The 13822-nt window shown below is 38.1% G+C and overlaps 1 protein-coding gene across 1 annotated transcript; it reads left to right on the top strand.

The window, feature by feature from the left end:
- The first annotated feature begins 4908 nt into the window (after nucleotides 1–4908).
- Nucleotides 4909–12873, top strand: LOC117406583 (zona pellucida-like domain-containing protein 1). Its single transcript, XM_034010702.3, has 10 exons — nucleotides 4909–5006; nucleotides 5439–5659; nucleotides 6466–6650; nucleotides 7361–7433; nucleotides 7625–7722; nucleotides 8400–8480; nucleotides 9014–9182; nucleotides 9757–9865; nucleotides 10276–10296; nucleotides 11070–12873. The coding sequence occupies exons 1-10, from the start codon at nucleotides 4910–4912 to the stop codon at nucleotides 11231–11233; spliced, it is 1218 nt and encodes a 405-aa protein (XP_033866593.3). The 5' UTR covers nucleotide 4909; the 3' UTR covers nucleotides 11234–12873.
- Nucleotides 12874–13822: the final 949 nt, after the last annotated feature.

Genomic DNA, 13822 nt, shown 5'->3' with positions numbered 1-13822 from the left:
TTGTTTCTGTGCGGGTCATTCCTTTCTGTGCTTGCTAACTATTCAAGCAAAAAATACCACTTTTAAAGGTGGTTTGAAGAATGATCACTTGGGCTGTTGGAAAAAGCATTTCCATTTATTAACTCAGAGTTGCAGAGGGGGTGGAAATGGCAGTTGCACAGACCAATTGGTCATTTGTAAACCCCCCTAAATTCAGAAATTCAGCTTTAACCTCTCGGTCCTTTTGTTCAGTATACCCATTTGAAACTGCCCACGCTAATGTCAGCCAGTGAGCCCTCGGGTACAGACGCTCACAATACTGAGCTTTCAATATTTCAGGATATTGGTATCACATATTGTATGTTTTTGTGGTCTCGTGTAAAGCAAATAACGCGTTTCACAGGCAGATTTCGCTTTCTCTTAACAAACCTGGTCTCAGGACCGAGGAGGCTAAGGAATGGTTGGAAAAGCAGATCTTTGCCAGAATATTAAGCAAGCAAGGTAAGTAATTATCAAAGCAGAAACAGCACGAGAGAATGATAGGATACTAAACAGGTAAGAAATTATATTTTATGAAAAGGTAGATGGTGTAAAGCAGTGGTACAGTGCGAACGTGTGGCTCTTTCAAACTATTCCAAACCAGGATCTGTTCCAAACAATCTGGGGTGCTGCAGTAAGAAAAGTAGTGCTCACCAGAGCAAGGCCAGTGCCTACTGTATACAAGCACAGAGGACAAGAGTGAAAAACAGAACAGTCCCTGTATCGTACATCATAAACCTGGCCACACTGTGTAGTGCTTCATGAGAGTGCTTAAAACAATTACACTGAGCACAAAAAGAAAAGAGTAAAACAAGCTTTAAAAACAAAACCATACAAACATCTTCATTATGTGATTGTGCGAGGCTAGCATGAAATTCCCATTCATGTTTACTGGATTGAGCACCAAGGCTACGTTTAATAATTAAATTCAAATAATAAACAGCTGGAAGAAGGACTGGTATGAATGTATTTCATCTTTAGAAATGGGCATCATGTGTCCGCTGTTTTGTATGTACACCATTTTATAGCTGGTCCTGCATTTTATGGTTTACATTTTATACTGAGAAATGTCTAGATTTTTCTGACGTATTTTTTAAAAGGAAACAAAATACTCAACACTAACCTTCTTTCGTCAAACTGTTGCTTGGGATGTGCCGTAATTATGTGAGTCACCGTGATTACACACTTGAGCAAGTTACTTCTTCTTCATTTTCCTATTTCCTATATTTAATATAATGTGAGTCTTTTGACATACCATTCTTTTTTTTCTCTGTTTTGTATCTCATCTTTTAGTATATCTTTGTTAGCCAGTCACTTTTGTGCACTGTATTTCCTACAGCAGAAACTTTCTACTTGGGGTTTCTGGGGTCAATTGCATCATCATCATTGCTTGTGTCCCAGATTCAAACAGCATAGGAAGTTATTCTGGATGGTGAAATGGACGCAATCACCTTGGGGACAAATATTTCCACTGAAGAAGGGTCCTGTTTGATTCTCCATTTTCATAAATATATTGATCATAAGAACAGATACGTGTAGAGGGCAATGCATCAGCCTGCTTGTTTCATTTGATATATTATCACTTTGATCACATTACATTACGCTTCATGTTAAAGAATAATACGGAACGCACAGAATAACATAATTTTACTTAAAAATGCAGCAAGCAACCCACCAAAATTCCTGACACGGGTGAAAATGGTTTGCTCAATCCTCACCACAAGCTCTCATTGCCCACATTGCTGAGCTGAATCCTTAGTAAACAAATATTCATGTTTCCTTGTTGTATCTTCTCCAAAAGAATCACCAGAATGCTCCAATTTCCAATCCAGGAATCGACTAAACTCAAGATCTTGTTTCCAGCTTGTTTTCACTTAACTTTCCTTGGCAGAACTAATGTACTTTTCAAACACGTAAATATATATATATATATACGAATGATACAGTGATGGCCGTCCTGTGGATTGAACATTGTCACCCCAGGCATGTTAGACTCTGAACACTCTAATTCTAGAAGAACCTGATAACTGATGCCACTGTTGTCAGAGAGAAGGAAATTACTTTGACCTTTTCATAAAAAAGATGGGTACAACAAAGCAAAAATCGTGCTCTTAAAATAAAGTGATTTGATATGGCGTAACCCTATACTGTGCTTGGTAAACCATTCTATGTGTTCCTAACCTAAGAACAAATAGTTTAAGGAATGATATTTGTTTTTAAACAATGAATGGCGTGTATTGTGCTGTGGGTTAAGCACAACTGTTATTTAAAGAGCATGTTGAGGAGTTCCGAAAAATATAGCGTTACACGTCCCCACCTGTTGCTACAACTGTTTAAATAATGTACCTGTAATTTCTCTTTTCATGGTCAACATCCTGACAACTTTTTACATTTATAACTTTAACGTCTGTTAAAAAACTCTTTTCAAAATGGTCGCTGTAGTGCACTGGGGTTTGAGATCTGTCCTCTAAATCACTGCAACCCCCCCCCCCCCCCCCCCTTTCTGTTCCGTACCACATCATGGATCGTTGTTGCTGTGTTACCTGTTTGACAATGTGGGCAATAATCCTTACACTATCAGTGCACTAGAGCAGCCATTTTGAAAAGAGCTTTGAAACAGACTTTAAAGTTATAAAGGTAAAAAGTTGTCAGGATGTTAACAATGAAAAGAAAAATTACAATAAATGTCTTATATGATAGTGAAAAATAAATAATAAATATCAAGATAAATAAATACGTAAGTGTCTATGTATTCATTTATGTATTCCTGTATTTCAATATTTATATTAATGTATTTATTTATTTTTTTACTTTTACCAAATATATAGGCTATCCTTCAGCATAGCTAATTTTCAAAAATAATGTTCTTTTCTCATTCAGCCGGGACCATGAATAGCGTTACTCTCATCGACCAGTATAGAGAGAGGAAACCATACTTTCTTGTGCCAATAGGGACCACAATGTGCATTACACCCACAGGAAACCAAAAATGTTCAGAGCTCCAGCTCAAAATCTCAGAATGAGGATGATGAAGACAGATTATGGCTCGAAAAATCTCAAAAATATAACAAAGTCCGGAGAATTCTCAGCTGGCTGACTTCATCTTTCAAAATACTGCTTGTCTCAACTAATCGTGTATAATATATAGAAATAGAACATAAAATAGAAACTGGCTATTTTGGCATGAGGAACTACCGTTCCTCTCAATACTTTCCTCATAAATATTCATTTACCATTGATGTGATTGTGGTTAGCATCTTGATACATTTGGCTAGTACAAAGAACCAGTAGTTTTATGTGTATTGCTGAATCTTAGTAACGTACAGGACTACCAGACTGATCAGATTGATTGCTGTTTAGAATAGAGATGTCAATAACTCAGCTTGTTCTGTCCACCACTAACTACAAGGTTCAGGTGAAGAGGAGATAACATTACTGTGAGTGGATAACTAGCGCTGGATACTAATGTCTCCAAAATATGCTCTTTTATTTATATGGCCTCCAAGTGTCCAACAGTAAACTTTTGTAATCGGTACCATATCTTTCAAGCGAATTCTTTGGGGTCTGTGGAAGCTAAATCACTAAACTTCAATCCTTGAGCCCTTTTTCTTGAAAGAAAATACAATACAATACAAAAAAAGAAAACTACAATAAATTATCCAGAGGTCCATTTTTGTTTCAACAATTGAGACAATGTGTTTGTAAAGTCCATCTTTCTATTGTTCGATGTTCAACCAAAAGAACAGAAAGCTTTGAAACCCCCCATGTGCGTATTCCCTCAAGATGTTGCTATTGTATTTACTGTTTCACAATGGCATGTGAGGAACACAGGCATTTAACGCTAAATCGACAAAGCCAGCTGCACCTTTTTTCCCTGGCGACTCTGAAGCTGATGTGTAGAATTTCATATTTAGCCTGAGGTAGGTCCGTGGCTTCTAATCCTGAAAAGTGAATTGTTCACTTTAGGCGTATTGACTACGTTGTGCCAAACCTTAGTGACCTTGTTTTGGTCCAATCCCAGCTGAGTTGCCATCTATAAATACACAGTGCTGAATATCCACCGTACAGCAACTGGCACAGAACCTACCCTCGCAGGAATATACAGGTAGTGTGGAAAAGGTATGTATTATTCTACTGCTTCATTTAGGAGGTCAGTCTAGGGGGAGAATTAAACCAATTCAGTTAGCATTATCATTATTTTAGAGATACATTTTCACAATGTAGATAGCTGCGCTGTAGTTACATGTTTGTTCCATTACTTAATACATTTACTTACAAAATCTTGAAACTTGTTTTGAACAGTGACATAAATTTCATATAGCCTAAGCGACCTGGTACAAAATAAAACCTAAAAACACTTGATAAAGATCCTAATCCAAAAAAAAAAAAAAAAAAAAAAACCCTATAATAATTTATAATATAATTAATATCCTTTACCCTGATCATACCCGGTAGATTATTGACCCTGTCTGTCTTTAAGGCACCCAACTGTGTCCGCAGTCAATTACAGATACGTTACAGTAGCTATAGATAAGTTTCATGCAACTGTACTGCTGTTGCCTTCTCAAACCCACACTCTAGAACAGTTTCATGAATATCAAACTCTGTTTCTGGGTAAAGCTGTGTTTCTGTGTTAAAGATTTGTGACCAGGGCTTGAGCTATGCAGCTTTTTATAGAAGGGAGAGCTGTGCGCTCAATGCAGCACTTTCCACTGTACCTATCGATGAAGCTTCAGACTGACCTCTTCTGATACTTAGTAAACTATACCCACCCATAGCTACATTTTAAATGCAGCCTTGTGTTTTTTTTAGTAATCTTGCTTCAAGCAAACAAAGCCCCTCATGTGTGGTTTCATCTGATAAATATATATATATATTTTTTACAGACATGATGGGTTTTCTCCTCTCATTACTTCTTGCACTTACTCTGCTGAGAGAGAGCCAGGGTCTGACAATTGCTGAATGTGGAGACAGCTACAGACGCCCAGGTATGCCTGTTCTCATCCTGAGACACAAAAGCAATGATCTAAAGCTTATACATGATACATAAAACATGACCTTAAATGCCATGCTGCTGCATCTGCTATGTTGGTCTTAAACTATTTCTTAATAAATATAATAGGCGTTCAAGTAGAAAATATTGTACAGTAACATTAAAGTCATTCTAGAAAATCAAGATTTTCATGTAAGTGTTTTCAGCATTCTCGTGGAAGAATGTCAGGACTGGGTGCAGGGCTAGTGTGGCTAGTTTTACTATTGTTTTATTTGTAATGAAATCGGGAGAGGAGCATAGAACTGTTGTTTCAAGTCGGAGGCTGTCTATACGTGCGGTCATTACAGGGTGGTACTTGAGGACCAGTGTTGATTCTGTCATTATTTTTTAAACCGTATAACATCCTGCACATTTTCATAAACTGCAGAAAAGACAGACATCTTAGTGACCTGCGGAACCGGTACCATGGAGCTGGCAATATTTGTCTGCCCGGTGATGTTCTCCGGCTACAACGAATCTCTCCTGGCACTGAACAATCGCTTTCAAGACCCAAACTGCAAAGGAACGTTGGATACCACTGCTACACCTCCGCTACTCAGATTCCAATTTCCCATCAATGAAAACTCTTCCTGTGGAAGCGTCTTCAAGGTCAGTGGTCTGAAAGAAGGCCTTGCTGCAATTCTGGGTGTGAGAAATCCTGTTGCCTAATCACATACAGCTATGGCTTCATAAAGTCGAATGAAACCTGCTGAATAATGTTACATTAACATATTGAATTACATACCGCTTTCTAGTTTTCCGTATACTTAACAAAAATTGAAAAATGTGGCATTCTTTCAAAATCTAACATGAAATGCTGTACTACTGTTATGGCTTCCGGTAGACTTTTGCAACATCATTTTGTAGTATATTATTTGTCAATCTTAAAATTCTAGGTTATGCTAAACTTTTGGCCATCGCTGTACATATTGAGCCCACCTTTTCCATAATATTCTGGAAGTCTTTCTCCCACGCCTCCTTTGCCACTGCACCTCGCTTCTAGGGGGTCGGTGATTCTCCATCAACCAGCCTTGGTTGGCCAGTGTCAGAGATGGTTCCTTAATCAAGGGCGCCCCTTCGCAGGACAAGGCAAGACTTGGGCAACACTATCAAATCATTTCTACACTACTTTATTTTCATCAATTCTTCTAGAATCAATTTGACTGTCATTCAGATTATTTTATACGGAATCACTGAGTCGTTGGGCATTGTGTTTTTTTTGTTTTTAATTTAAAAGTATTCCCGAACTTGTTTGTTGCAATCAAACTGTTATCAAGTGCATCACTTTATGAAGCAAAATTGGTTAACATTTGGCCATAGCTGTACTGTGGCATTAACTATTTTTCATTTAGATTGCTATTCCAATATTCACTCAACAGTCTTGTCTTTAACTGTTTTTTTTTTTTTTTTTTTAGATAACAAGCACATCTGGGACTGGGATCTTCCAGGACTTCTCAAATATCCAGACAATAAACATCAGCGGCATCATCCGATCAAGCGATCCATCAATTGGCATCGTGACATACAACGAGGATCTTGTGTACCTTTACTCCTGCACCTACCCACTGGAATACCTTGTTAACAATACCAAGATAGATGTGTAAGATAACACAGCGAATAACATCAAAATACAATAGAAACATGTCATTAATCCTGCAAGTTCTGAGACTACCCCTGAAGAGATGCTACTCGTCTTCAGATGCATGCAAAACATTGTAATTAGTCATCCGCCCCACAAGAGCAGTGGTAGCCCAATCGTTATCAATGTCTTACCTGCTTTGCTTATTGTGTGCAAACACACAAAATAAATGCATGTTTACTTTCAAATATGTTTCTGTGATTGTGAAACATAAAATGACTGGATCTATTAAACAGAGGCTTTTTACAGTAGAGAGAGAGAGAGAGAGAGAGAGAGAGAGAGAGAGAGAGAGAGAGAGAGAGAGAGAGAAGCAAACAGCTCTATATCCGAGAATCAGGATCCAACAGGACATTGTAAGAGTGCGGAGGCTGGGCGTGAACCGGCAACCTCGCACACTGCAAGCTCACTCTTAACTGCAATGCAAAAGAGCCAGCTGGTCTGCGTTCAGGGTTTTAGAGCTTTTAACCTCATCTCGTCTCAGTGGGGACAGGGCAGACTCTGTAACGGCAGTGTATCACACAACACTGGCCGTTACATCACTGATTACTAGAATCAGCTTGATAATAAAAAATATATGAAAATAACTTAGAACAGTGCTAGGTCTGCCTCATATCATTTCCACAGATCCCAGTGGTTTCTGATGCTTGTATTCTCGCACTTTTCTTTTGCAGGGTTGGGTCCTCTATAGCAATAAAGGACAACAATGGAAGCTTCGTCAGTACTCTGAGCCTCCAGCTTTTTAAAGTAGGTCCAGCACATTGGTGGAGCTATAAAATTATGAATACAAGTAGCCTGACTGGAAATATTTTTGCATAGAAATATAGCATATGCTTATATAACTAATAACATGTCTCTCAGTTGAGTAATAATGAACAAAGATGTTTAGTTTTTAAAAGACTGAAAGCTAATACATGATTATTTTTGTTTTGCGACAGGATGTAAACTACACGTCACCACTTCAAATACCACCGACGGGACTCAATTTAAAGACCAATATTTATGTGGAAGTCAAGGCCACTAATTTAACACGCAAGTAAGGAGCAGCTCATGTGTTACATTTCATAGCACTATAGAAGACCCACAGCAGAAGCATGATTTCATTTTTCACACAAATATGTTGCTATGGTATGAACAATTGATTTAAATATATCTTAAACCAATTTATATAAATTCAATATTGAATATCATTACACATACAGTATATGGTTTCACAAATATGTTTTTTTTTCATGGTTCAAACGGCTAAAATATGTTATATGTTGTCAGATATGCATTGAAAGATTTTTGACTTAAAAGTTAAATATGAAACATTCAGGTACGAAAATATAGAAAGTCATGTTGGCCACACCACATGACTCCCTCTTCATTTTAATGAAAGTGTCCTTCTAGTTTTATCAGTGAATACACTGTGTGTCTCTTCTTGTGTAAGAGATGTCATCTCACGCTGTTTGGCAAGAGAGCTGCAAAGCAAATCTGATCTCGGTTCTGGCAGCTCAACTGTGGCAACTAACTAAAGTATCAATCACAAAAACTAACACTGTCCTCAGGAACTGCTTTTAAACACAAAAGGCATTGTTATTTTTTAACTTCAGAACCGTACCAGACATCCTTTGCATGGGATGGCATCTGCACACAGAGCAGAATGACCTGGAATTTTGACAAGTGATTTGATATAAACATAGGAACACCTTTCCTGTTCTTGTTTTACAGGTTCAACGTTCTGCTTGATCGCTGCTATGCTTCCACTTCTCAATTTCCCAGCAACTCAACCTACTTTGATCTATTTGTTACGTAAGTGATTATTTGAGGTATATAGGAGGTGTGTGCCTAGGGTTACCACATGACTCTGTGTAAACTAGGACAGTTTGGGACAGTTCGGGCTTTTCAACTCACACTCCAGTGCATTTTGGGAAACGTAGTCCTGCTGTGAAAGGTACCTGAGACAGGTCAAATGTACCAGAATGCATTGCGATGAGAGTGGAAAAGCCTGAACTGTCCCAAACTGTCCTAGCGTGCATTAAGTCATATGGCAACCCTATGTGTGCCATACAAGGGATGAATGGGAAATGTTGCTCAAGGAGATGGAGGTGGAAGTTACCCGTGTAACGTGAAATGTTTTCCTAGCATAGGGAAAGTGCAGGTTGCCTGGGTAACGAGAACACTAAAAAAATATTTAAGGAATGTATGTATGTATGTATGTGTGTATGTATGTATGTATGTATGTGTGTATGTATGTATGTATGTATGTATGTATGAACGCATGCATGTATGTATATTGCATTTATTGATTGAAATCATTATTTTGTTTTTATTATTTCTGACAGCTGTTCGGAAGACAAAAGGACAACAATCATTGTAAACGGTGACACCCAGTATGCAAGGTTCAGCTTCCCAGCTTTCCGCTTTACTGAGCAGCAGAATCTGACGGTCTCTACCTACTATTTACACTGCATCACCCGGCTCTGTGACAGCAGCGCCTGCAAAGACTTCAAGGTAGTCATTGCACTTCACCATTAAAGAATATTACAGCACTGCTATGAACAAAAAGGCTGCATTGCAAAATACTACCAGAAGGTGGGATAAAATTTGCCATTTCCACCTTACAACTCCAATTAACAACCTAACAAGTGCAAACTAATAAAGATCCACTGGGTACTGTGCATGTTCTCTGAATTGACCCAGCTAATCGCTTAGTTTATTTGCGTATTCGCTAGATAATGTATGGAACATGATAACAAGCTCTTTTCAAATTCATTAGGAAGGTGTAGCCATGGACTAATACTAACATCCAGCATGCTTCTGTTCCTATTGAGTCCTGCTGTAATAATGAAATCTGATCTGAGCTGTTCAAACACCCTCTAGCTCAAACGTTAGCAAGGAGGGAGGGAGGGAGAAACTTCACATGGATAAGGTTCTGTATTATTTCTTCAATGGAAATCGGTGACATGCCAGCACCCCAATTCTCAAGATGTTGTCCTACTTGAGATGGAAGAACCCACAGCCCACTTGTGACATTCATCAGTGCCGGTCCCCAGTTTCTCAGTTCCTCTTTTTTGTCTCTTGGCAGTGCAACACGAAGAGGAGGAGACGTGAAGTGGGAGCAACCCCTCCCCCGACAGTGCTCTCTGATCCCACCACCATCTCTTCAGGACCGATCATAACCAGCACCGAGAGCGGTATGCCCTTAAAACACAGTCTTTAAGAAACTAGCAGAGCCACAGAGCGCAGGAAAAACAGGGAACGTTTCACAATCCTTCAAGTTGTGGAATAGCCAACCACCTTCAGGTATTGTTCTTGAGTCGGTGTTTGAAGTTCGTGATGATTTCAGCAAACTGTTGAATACTAAAGGCAGGCACATCAATTAAATACAACATGCGTCAAAGCGGTTCAACATCTATAGTCACACAAATTACTTGTTATAAGTTAGAAAGTAGCATTTTCTATTGATAAGTAATGTTTTGTTTTTTTTTAAAGCCACTGAACTAAATCCAAATATGGATTTGTTGAGTGGATATTTTAAATAAAGAAAGAAATAACTGTCAAATAACACATTGTGTATTTTTTTTTCCTCCTTCGTTAACTGCAGTGCTGCAGTCCAAAGAAGCAGGTAAGTCATACCAAGCATATTTCCTTCATACCAACTACTCCAGTGAAATCCCATTGCTTCTAAAAAGATAGCTCAGGACAGATTGTGGTTAGTGAAGTGGGGAAGCAAAAACGTTAGTATGCTTCCCCGCAATCATCATTGAGGAGTCTTTTCAGAAGCAATCTCTGTGGGAGCAGGCAGACGGGGCAATTGAGAATCATAACGAACTCACATAATATGATATTCAACACGTGAAATTGAATATTATGAACTTTTTCCATTGTACAGTACTATTTTCTTACATCTTCTAAGCATTTGAACATTATCGCTGCTTTCTCCCTTTTGTGCTAAAGATCTTTTTACTTTATTCATGGCATTCAGGATGTTTGCATTAAATCAGCAAAGGATCGGCAGATCTTCAGCACAGTTATCTTGACACTTGAACCTCTGTGTGAGACAGTGTGCCCATATAAAGCAGTTGGTCGACAAATGCTATGGCTGTTTGTTTTTTCTGTGTATTCTATAACTATTTGGCAGTTTTTACTGTTATAAAAATTGCTGTCCCTCACAGTTTTCGTCTGCTCTTACTTTAAGGCACTGTTTTTAATAAGGCTTGGCAACAGCCTGCTGTCGCCACGGATCCTTTAGGACGTGTATCTATCCAAACTGTACGGTGATGCTTCACCACAGCATTACAGGGGGATTCTACTAGTCATGTGTATATATGTGCATGTACCAGCAATGAATATGTGGAAAATAATCATCATTATCAATCCTTCCTTTTGAATTTCCAGCGATTGCTTCTGCACAAGTAAATGAAGTTACAAGCATCTCCGTTGGCCTGGGAATTGCTGTGGGGTTCCTCTCCCTGATCGCCCTGTTGATGGTAGGCATTGCCTGCTACCTAAACAAAAAACTTCGACAAACACCTGGCCTGTCAAAAATGCTCAATAACTGAATGTGCATCCAGCCGAGTCAAGCCATTTCTATAACCATATCTGCATCGAGGCTCATTTAACACTTATATTAGCTTGGGGTTAAACATTAATAGAGATTTCAGCTGATTGTTCACCTTTATAATGGGATGTTACTTAGCGCAAATATTGGCACAATGCATAATTTTCGGCACTGCACTAACCACTAGAGACACATTTAATTAATAAAGTAAATGCTGCAATGTTTTAACAGTTTTTGTTTCCTAATCAGTTTTCTTATTATCTGCACCTTCCAGTGTATTCATATTCATTTTTATAGAATCATACATATACAGTATATACAGTATATATATATATATATTTTGTACCATTTATTCATAAATAAAGTATTGTATTACCATTACTGAACACTTACAGTTATGTGTATCAATCCAATATTTTAACTGCAATCTTTTTGAGTATGATTAAACTGATTATGCTATTGGTGTCCCTAGAAGAGATACATACCTTGTCTACATCCCAGCCACAAGGTGGTGCTGCAGTGCTAATAACAATGTTATTCTGTGGCATCAAATAATACAGGAACCCTGCTGTTTTTTGTTTTATTTCCTGGTGAACTACAGTGAAATAAAGGCCAGCCGAATGAATACAAAATAATCTAAATGTGTATTTTATCACACTGCATTTTCCAGCTTTGTTGCCAGTTGTCTAGTTATTACTTTAAACATTCACACACCATAGCCTTGGAATAACATTTTTGTCATGTAGTGAAATTTATATTAACTTAATGTACAGCTATGGCCAAAAGTTTTGCATCACCTAGAATTTTAGGATTGCGACATAATATATATATTCTGTAGGGTGATGCAAAACTTTTTGTCTTAGCTGTATAAGGATTCTGGTCCCTAAGCCTGGTCAGTACTTGGACTGAAGGCCTCCAAGGACAGCCAGATGCATTAATGCAGAGTTTCAAGACTGGCAAGCTGTGTAATCTCATCTGACACTTCCAACTTTCTCAAGGTATTCATTTGGCTGACCCCATTCAAAGCTGTTTGTTATAAAGTAGCACAGTATTTGAAAGAGCCACCGTTTTTAGTTTAAATGTATTTAAGGCTTCCTTTCTGTTTTAAGAAGAGTTTGATCATTTATCAAGTTTGATATACCTGTAGAAATGACTTTAAACACTGTACAGCGATGTATTAGCATGTATGCATTTATTTGTCAGGGATAACTTTCCATTATAGATGCATTTACACATGATTTAGCAAACAGTTAGATGATTTAAAATACAATAAATATTAACCTGGAAAGTACTGCTAGTATCCTATTGATGCTCTTAATTTTTGAAAATGATTCATTAACACATACAGTAAGCAGACCAGCAACAAATGGCTTATTATGTGTTTCTTACAACCATGTGATCTATAGCTATTCAGTTATGCTGGAGTGGTTGTCATCTTTGATCTCTGGTGATAGGTATTGTCCATTGCACTGTATCTCATATCCACATCTAGTGAGGTCTTCCCATAATTGCACAAAAGGACCTCTTTCAGACCACGCAATATTACCTTACTTATATCACAGTGTATTTTTGACAGGTCCTGTCTGGTTTAATTCACCTGTGATGTTCAGATATTGCAGTGATCACTACAGCTCGCTTTGAGGGGACCAACACTTTTCCAGCACTTGATGCATCCTCTAGTTATTATATGACAAGGGTTTTGGTCTTTCCTTGTTTTACTATCCTGGTTTTTAATAAAATATTCCAGTAAGTGCCTTTTCGGCTCTGAGTAAGACTTTAATATATTAATCAATCATTCGGTGACAGGTTGCAAGGCTATGCGGTCGCTGGAAGACTTTGTGATGCCCTGTATATCAAATGTGGACAGTATCCTGCATATCAAAGGATACACAGATTTAGAATCCTAATAAAAGTCAATGGCAAACAGCCTTTGTAAAGGTTTGCCTGTTAAAGTGCAGATATGAATGATGTACATTGTGTTGTGCTGTACTAAAGAACCTGGCCATGGCTAATGATGGCACTATAGCACTATCCACCACTGGGGCATTTCAGCACATCTCTATTGAAAAATGAAACTTCTAAAGAATGAACAAATAAATGTACTCTATTTTGCATAGAACTCACAGGATAATTGAAAGTGTTTGGAGATATTCATATAAAGGTATTATGCAGGAAATTAATCAGTGTGTCAATTGAATCTTCAAATAATCCTTCAGCCCTACCGCCAGCAGCTGATAGCTTTCCAATGAAGGGATGAACGTGATTATCCTCATAGGTTTTCATTAGTGAGCCGGCTTTTTGGGTATTTTAGTTTGTTTTACTCATAAAAGTTTACTACAGTAAAAGCACAGCAAAGTGCAATAAAGCATTTTGAAAGCATGGTAAAGCATAGGGGAGCACTGTAAAGATCAGCAAGGTATGGTAAAGAAGGCAAACCAGGGTAAACTATGGTATAACCATGGGAAAAGCATGAGGGGAAAACTGCACAAATACCATGCAAAAATACAGAGGTAAACTTTTATTAGGGACTCCCTAATACATGTTATTTGCCGTCTGAGTTGAAATCCGTTGTCTGCAGAAAAACAAGTGG

Source organism: Acipenser ruthenus, chromosome 8 (assembly GCF_902713425.1).
Source record: "Acipenser ruthenus chromosome 8, fAciRut3.2 maternal haplotype, whole genome shotgun sequence".
NCBI classification, from domain to species: Eukaryota; Metazoa; Chordata; class Actinopteri; order Acipenseriformes; family Acipenseridae; genus Acipenser; species Acipenser ruthenus.
The sequence above is the reverse complement of the archived record's forward strand: the minus strand, read 5'-3'. Positions and strand labels throughout refer to the sequence as shown.

Coding starts and splice junctions, on each gene's coding strand:
- LOC117406583 (XM_034010702.3), top strand. CDS start 4,910: ATGGGTTTTCTCCTCTCATTACTTCTTGCACTTACTCTGCTGAGAGAG. Junction 7,723..8,399: donor GCCACTAATTTAACACGCAA/GTAAGGAGCAGC, acceptor CTTGTTTTACAG/GTTCAACGTTCTGCTTGATC. Junction 9,866..10,275: donor CATAACCAGCACCGAGAGCG/GTATGCCCTTAA, acceptor CGTTAACTGCAG/TGCTGCAGTCCAAAGAAGCA.